This window comes from Neophocaena asiaeorientalis, unplaced genomic scaffold (assembly GCF_003031525.2).
Source record: "Neophocaena asiaeorientalis asiaeorientalis breed wild unplaced genomic scaffold, Neophocaena_asiaeorientalis_V1.1 scaffold220, whole genome shotgun sequence".
Taxonomy (NCBI): Eukaryota; Metazoa; Chordata; class Mammalia; order Artiodactyla; family Phocoenidae; genus Neophocaena; species Neophocaena asiaeorientalis.
In genome coordinates this window covers 7,071,410-7,079,680 of record NW_020174042.1, presented here as the reverse complement: position 1 = coordinate 7,079,680, position 8,271 = coordinate 7,071,410, and the positions used below count along the sequence as shown (strand labels likewise).

Sequence of the window (8,271 nt, the reverse complement as noted above, 5' to 3'; positions counted from 1 at the left end):
TTTGCGGTACGTGGGCCTCACTGTTCTGGCCTCTCCCGTTGCGGAGCACAGGCTCCGGACGCGCGGGCTCAGCGGCCACGGCTCACGGGCCCAGCTGCTCCGCAGCATGTGGGATCTTCCCAGACCGGGGCACGAACCTGTGTCCCCTGCAATGGCAGGCGGACCCTCAACCACTGCGCCACCAGGGAAGCCCCCTCTCCTGTACTTTTGCCCTCGGGAAGCCCCTCTCCAGTGTGAGCAGGCAGTGCTCCTCCCACACCTCATTCTTCCTGAGGCCATTGCTTCCCTGCAGGATCTTTGTGTTCCGGCTGCAATTCTCCCACACACCGCACCCCTGGGAGATGGGAAGTGGTCCAGGCACTTTTCCTTACCCTCCGCCATTGTGGAAGGAGCAGTCCTCCTTTGCTGTTTGTCTCCTGACAGTAGCAGCTTCTCCTATCCCTGACTGCACTCTTCTATTAGTCATGATAATAGTAGCTAGTGTATACTATGTCAGACACTGTTCCTAGTGCTTGTTGTGTACTAACTCATTCAATTCTCCAACAGACTACAAGATAAGTGTTAATACCACAGTCCCCATTTTACATATGGGGAAATTGAGGCCCTAAACAGTCAAGTAATGTTACCGAGTTCAAGCTCTTCTTGCTTGCTGCATGGCAATAGAGGCTAATAGAGAGATGAGTTACTGGGGCAAAAAATAGCGACTTTATTAGGAAAGCCAGCAGACCAAGAAGATGGTGGACTAGTGTCCCAAAGAACCACCTTACCTGAGTTAGAATTCAGGCTTCTTTTATACTAAAAGGGAAGGGGGTGTGATTGGTTGTTGCAGACTTCTTGGTGTCAGAATCCTTTGTGCTTGCAGCTGTCAACACAGGTCAAGTCAGGATGTTCCTGTAAATCTACAACAAGACAAATGTTATTCTCTGTTCTGCAACTTTTTATCTCTATATGAATGGAAAAGTGACCTTTGAAGGTCAGAGCCTTGAGAATGGGCTGTCCTGTATATTTCAGCCTAGAGGCAGCATTCTTAATTTGTAGCAAAAGCAATAGAATACAAAGGTTAAAGTAAACTAAACAGATCCAATATAGAGTCAGATTTGTTCTTCCTTATTCAGTAACTTGAGTAAAGATGACCTTATTTAACTGGTAGAGCCAGGATTAAAATCTGAGCCTTCTGTTGCGCAACAGATCTCTAGGGCTTTTTTTCATCTTGTAAAGCTGGAATTCTACATCCATTGAACAACAATTCCCCATTTCCTCCTCCCCTCCCCCATCCCTAGTAACCACACCCTCCTATGTGTTTCTATGTGCTGGATTACTTTAGATACCTCAGGTAAGTGGAATCATGTAGTGTTTGTCTTTTTGTGACTGGCTCATTTCACTTAGCATAATGTCCTCAAGGTTCATCCATGTTGTAACAAGTGACAGGATTTCCTTCTTTTTCAAGTCTGAATAATATTCCACTGTGTGTATATACCACATTTTCTTATCCACCTATCTGTCAATGGACACTCAGGTTGCTTCCACTTCTTGGCTATTGTGAATGCTGCAGTGAACATGGGTATGGCGATATCTCTTTGAGATTCTATTTCCTAGTTTTTTAGGATAAATACCCAGAAGTTGGAAGGATGTTTCCTTTTTTTTTTTTTTTTTAAGTTTTTCTTTCCTGTCATTCCCTCTTTAACTCTCTTTGCTCCATTGTCTGCCCTTTATAATCCTCTTTTATCTGTGTTGCCAAATCCAGCGTCATGTTTCCACCTTATGTTACCTGACCTTTCCATGGCATTTAGGGGTGTTTACCCCTTCCTTGGCCTTGTGTCTGGTTTTACATCCACCTTCCTAATCATCTTCTTAGCCTCTTTTACTGGCTTCCACACTTCTGCCTGCCCTTCAAGCTTGGTACAGGACTTTATTCCAAACAAACCTCTCAGCTCACACTTGGTATCCTGCCAGGGTGAACTCATCCAGTCTCTTCTGATGGAATTCAGATCTGCTTGCTCCTCAGACACCTAGAACTCCACATGTCCAACTCTGACCCTCCTATCCCCCACCCCCCACTGAACATACACCCCCAATTCTGCTCCTTCCTGGTTCTTCTTCTCTTGATCCATACTGCCTCAACCATCATGTTCATTCCCAACAACATTCGGGGAATGAGTCGAGAGGATTACCTCTTTCTTATGCCCATGTCTAATCATTCACTTGGTGTTATCAACTCTATTTCCTAAATATCTCTCAAGTTAGTCCATTTTCTTCATCCTTATGGCCATTGGTCTAATCCAGACCTGTGTTCTTTTACCTACTGAGAAGTCTCTTAATTGGCATCTGAAGGTGTTTTTATATACTTAATATCATTATGTGAATAAAATGGAGGAGGCAAAATCTCCCATGTAATTTTTAAGGTAACAACCTGAGTAGTGCTTTCAAGAAATCTCACGTAGATGAAATTCAGTAGGTATTTTCCCAGCATGTACTTTTTGCCTCACACCAGGCTGGGCTCAGGGAATGCCAAGATCAAGCAGGAAGTCTTTTCCCCAAGGGCGTCACAGACTGATGGAGGGGCTTATGAATATAAATGCTTATGAAATCAATGCATTTTATTATGGCTGATGCCACACAAAACACTGGATATCTGCTCTGAGGAAGTTTGGTGTTTCCCTGCACTGTCAGAGAATTATTAGATTAGACACAGAAGTCTCAGATGGGTCGCTGAATGAGGAAAAGCAAACCTGCCCAAACCATTTCATCAGACAGTCGTGCCTTACCTGACATGCCCTACTTGAGGGAAATGATGAACTTTGTTCTTTTCAGAACAAATATTCTTTTCATTACATGACTAATGAAATTGAGGTTTATAAGGAAGTTGTATTTTTTGCATGATTTCTAAGGCTCCTTAAAATAATTTTGCCAGTGAATAAACACTGCTTACACTAAGTGCAAAAGTTGTCATGGTTCAAGGGAATCTGGTTTTCAGAAAGCTGAAAAGTGCTCTGAACTCTGGGGGCCAAGGAGGAGATTCAAGGAACAGCCAAACAGTTGGCGTTTGTACTTCGTTTTTCTTTCTTTAAAAAAAATTTTTTTTTCTTGTTAGCTTCTGTCTAGGACACGTATTGTCTCTCACTTTAAGTAGTCCAACATGTAATGAGTCCAATCACTAGTTGAGGTTTGGGGCATCCTGATGAATGGAATGCTCAGTTATATAATATTTTCAATTCCTAAGCTGGTGGGTGGAAGAAGGAGGCCCTGGAATGCAGAGGTCGCACCAGCTGGATGTGTGACCTGAAGCAGGTGCTTCAGATGCTAAGCAGATGCAGTAATTGCTAAGCTCACTGCATCTTGTCTCTTTCCTCTCTGCCTTCTAGGATGGCAGTGCTCCCTATGGGGCCAGGTATGTGGGCTCCATGGTGGCTGACGTGCACCGCACCCTGGTCTATGGAGGGATCTTCCTGTACCCAGCGAACCAGAAAAATCCGAAGGGCAAGGTAACTCTCCTTTGTCTGCTGGCTGAACCTGTTCAGGGAACCAGTCAGAATTCGCTTTCTCATCATGCCTGCTTTTTGGCTACTGCCCTGTCCTTGGCATGTCTGTCTGCGAGTGGGCAGGTGGAAGAGAAACGAAGTCTCTATCCCATTAGTGAATTCTGAGGCTGTGGTAGAAGGTGTGGAGAAGGAGGTGGCTGAAGTTGTTGTTACTGGCGATTGTCACTGGCCTTCACTTCCGTGGGCCTCACGCCCCTCAATTCACTGTGAGTCAGCTGTGTTCGTCTCCCACGTTCCCAATGCTGTGTCTATCTTTTAGCTTCATCAGCAACTGATTTTGCATCATAGACCCTTTTGAGAATTTAATGAAACCTATGGACCCACTTCCCAGAAGAAAATTACATGTAAACATACACATTACATATGTTTTCAGGGGGTTCACGATGATCTGAGGTCTACCCAAAAATTCCATAGACAGTTCCCAAAGTCCAGACTAAGCAGTTCTGCTCAGAACTCATTCAATATTTCTGGAAAGGTAGCTCCTGGAAGGTCTCACTGCAACTTTATGGTCCCAGTGCATCTGTTTTGAATAGACACCGCCATGGCAAGGTGCCTGATTTTTAGCCAGTCACAGAATCATAGGTGGGTAGACAAATCCAGACAAAGCCCTGTCGTATTCTCTGACACACTAACAAGTAGCCACATGTATATATGTCTCTCAGCACGGGCGACCTGAATTATTGGAATGCCAGATTCAAAGCCACGGTAAGAAATCTAACACAGCACATGAGACCAGAGAGGAGATTTTAATATGCAGATTGGTATGTCAGACATTTTTTTTCACGTGAGTGTTTAGCTCACCTATATTAGCTGTTTGAACTAAGAGTCACAGATAAATCTGCACAAAAGGTGCTGGAGGAAAGAAAAGTGTTACAGAGTATTAAGTGAGATAGAGTAGAAGATGTGGAAATTCTTTTTTGGCCGCGCTGCGCGGCATGCAGGATCTTAGTTCCTCGACCAGGGATTGAACCCACGCCCCCTGCAGTGGAAGCGTGGGGTCTTAACCCCTGCCCCACCAGGGAAGTCCCCTTTTTTTTTTTTTTTTTTTTTGCGGTACGCGGGCCTCTCCCTGTTGTGGCCTCTCCCGTTGTGGAGCACAGGCTCCGGACGCACAGGCTCGGCGGCCAGGCCTCCCGGCCCCAGCCGCTCCGCGGCAGGTGGGATCTTCCCGGACCGGGGCACGAACCCGTGTCCCCTGCATCGGCAGGCGGACTCTCAACCACTGTGGCACCAGGGAAGCCCCACTATTTTTTTTTTTTTTTTTAATGTGGATATTCTTAAGTAGAACCAGTCTTGTCACGTACGCATTTCCAACAGGGAGAACATTAAGACTAATTATTACTAATTATTAAGATGATTTAAAATGAGTCTTAAAATATCCACATATAATTACAAAAACATTTCCATAAGCATGTATAATTGCATATATAGATCTATATTCATAGCACCACATTGAAAGTATCATTGGTTTCTGACCTCCATGTTTTAGCTCTCAAGGTCTCTGTGACCACATCTGTGTGTGTGGGTGCGTGGTTGGGTTCTCCTCCTATGTGCGCTTGTCTCTGTAGAGCAGTGTGGATTTTAATCGTGAAAAAAAAATAGATTGCATGGCCTGCAGGTCAAGGTACCATGAAGATCCAGACATTGTATTTTAAGATGCGTTTACTACAACAATGGCATTTTAAGGTCAGAACAAACCTTGCCTCCGAGACAAGCTTTATGCAAGAATGCTGTGCTTGTTTATTTGTTTACTTATTTATTGTATCTGAATCAACATGATACAAACAAAAGCATGGTATGCTGTTTTCCCAAAATGGCAACAAATGCCCTCTACAGTCTTAATTTACTTTCTCCTCGATGCGTGGCTCTCCAACCCAGATTGGAGATATTTTGTTCCTCTCTTTGAAATAACAATAATTTAAAAATCAGCACAAGATATAACTGTTTTCTCCAAGTAGTTTTAACAAACGCATTTCAAGAAAAGAATGGAAAGAAAAAGGCTGCACAGAGCTAGATCAACCACTTTGAAAGCTCATTGCGGAAAAGGAGAAAAATTTTTTTAACTACAGATTTTGTACCTATGAGGGAAGGAAGGAGAAGATCGTATGATACTGAGTCAGAGCGTGCAGCTAGAATGTCACCCTGAATCTAATGTGATGTGTGTGTGTGTCCGCTGTGGGTCAGGGGATGGGGAGGGAGTCAGAACATAATGACAGAAGTAGACCCAGAAAGGACATTCAGTCAGCCCATTTCAAGTCAATTCACCATATTCTAACTGGACACAGGACAGACACCCGCTAGTTCTCACAGTGCCTTTTAGAAAGGCATTTCTTTCTCAGAACAGGCTCGGCCCTGGACACATGTACCTGGCCTGGCGAACAAAGGTGCAGGCTGATTTCCCCCACCCCCATTTCTGCCCTCCACTGGGAGCCCCTGTGCAGTGTACATGGTAGCCTTGTTTGGACACTCTCTACATGTCAGGCAGTACTAGGAATGGAGAGGCCACAAAGACCAACCTGACAGACCCCTCCCCTGCCTCACGGGAGGGCGTCCAATGAGGCAGGCAGATGTTAAACAAACTTCAGAGTCTGGACTGTTATGAAAGGGGAAGTACAGGATTCTGTGGGAGAGCATGCAATGAGAGAGTTAACTAACTTAGTCTAAGGCGCCAAAAGGAAAGGCCATTTAAACACCAGCAAACTGTGCGGCCAAGTCGACACTTGAGATGTTCCTCCCCACGATGCCGGACAGTGTGGTTATCTTGAGAGACTGGCCAGCACTCCCGAGGTGACCTTCCGATCCCATCCAAGCTAGACGCTTGACTGGCCATAAGGCCTGGCATACAGAGGCTCCTAACCAGGCCCCGCAGAGTCAGTTTACCTCATTGCGGAACCAGAGAGAAATGAGTACCTAGATCTCATACTCCCAAGTGAGAAGGCCAAGCTTTCATAAGCATAAAGGTCACAAGACAGGTAGATGTCGACCAGAGGTGTCCCCAAAGGCATATGTGATAAGTATCAGCGGAGGCACCCAGCCTCCTGGAGAGTGTAGGGCTCGGGCAGCCAGCTCCACTGAGATGTGCAAATGCACTCGCGCTAATGAGACAGCAGTTGAGTAATTGGAATTCCTCGCGGAACTTTAGGGGCATGGCGTGGGAATCTTGACAACTTGCAACACTTGTCCACCTGACTCTGTTCCTCTGCAGCTCCGGCTCTTGTATGAGTGCAATCCTGTGGCCTACATCATCGAGCAGGCAGGAGGCATGGCGACCACAGGCACCCAGCCTGTGCTGGACGTGAAGCCTGAGGCCATTCACCAACGAGTCCCCCTCATTCTAGGGTCCCCGGATGATGTGCAGGAATATCTCACCTGTGTACAGAAAAACCAGGCAGGCAGGTAGTGAGTCTGACCCCTCAAGCCCTCTTCTCCTTGTGTTGTACCTTGTTAAGGACCCTAGATGAATGATAGGTGAGTGAATGCTGGTGATGAGAAACAAAAGGCAAATCCACCAAATCACATCCAGAGGAGCAGACGCCAAGGGCTCACGATAAGTCTAGAAGCCAGAGATGAGTCTGTGGTCAGTGTAAAGGGCTAAAAATAAAACGCACGTGTGAAAAGAACGATTTTGATTTGTCTTCTGTCATGAACAGTGGCAAATAGGGTTGTGATTCTAGGTCTATCAGCCCAAGTAATCAGCAGCTATCCACCTGTGGGCCAAAGGTACAGAGATCAGTTAAGAATTTGTCTTGGTTTGCTTAAAATTTGAACCTAGTGTCGGAGTCCTATAGTGATTAATTTCTTTTCTTATAAAATAGATATGTATATTATATATATATATATATACTTATTATATATACTTATATATATTCAAGGTATATAAATATATACATTATATATATTTAAATATATAAACGGCTGACTTAATTTCTTAGAAGTTTTTGTCTTATTGTGGATAGGTTTTGAGTTAGAAATCTCATGGGTATTAAATTCTAAAATTTTGGATCAAGCCTTTCTTAGGAGCAATTATTTGGATAACCAACAACTATTTGAATAGAAAAATGTGGTCACCTATTGACAAAGCCACATGCTAATTGGAATTAATATTTAAAAATTAATACCTACGTTTCTCAACCTCTTGACTTTTCCTTTTTAATATTTTCAGGAAATATTTTAATCCCATTAACACATCAAAAGGAAAGAAGCATTTTAATAGATACTCTTTAAAAATAAGAAGAAAACATGGTGTTTCAAATCAGTGGGACGTGAATGACTGGTGTTTGAATAATAAGCTAGTCATTTGGGGGAAAAAATAAACAACAACCCAAAACATAGATCTGCAAACATGTTGCAGATACATTCCAGAATTAAACATAAATAATAAAACTGTAAAGGTATGGCAAAGAGATAAAGAAGAATATATTTATGACCTTAAACGGGACCAAAAGACACAAAGCATAAGATATAAAGGAAAGACAGATGTGAATATATCAAAGTAAAAACAATACACCACATAGTTAAAAGACAGTTGATAGCTTAGGAGAAAATATTTGTAACCTATAACAAAAAATGAACCTCAAGAATCATGCATATTGAGAGGAAAAGGAAACTATCCTAGAGAAATACACTAAGGATATAAAACTGCCACTTGCAGAAAAGAAAACACAAACAGTCAATAAACATGTGAAAAGATGGTTAGACTCCCTGATGATCAGGGAAATGTAAATAAAATAAC

General features: G+C 43.5%; 1 protein-coding gene across 1 annotated transcript in view; it reads left to right on the top strand.

Annotated features, from left to right (window-relative positions):
- FBP2 (fructose-bisphosphatase 2) overlaps positions 1–7,159 on the top strand; it is a 33,637-nt gene extending 26,478 nt beyond the window's left edge. The window contains exons 6-7 of the mRNA XM_024753827.1: positions 3,363–3,482; positions 6,745–7,159. Coding sequence (XP_024609595.1) covers positions 3,363–3,482; positions 6,745–6,939 — 315 coding nt within the window. The 3' untranslated portion in view covers positions 6,940–7,159. The remainder of the gene's footprint in view (positions 1–3,362; positions 3,483–6,744) is intronic.
- Positions 7,160–8,271: the final 1,112 nt, after the last annotated feature.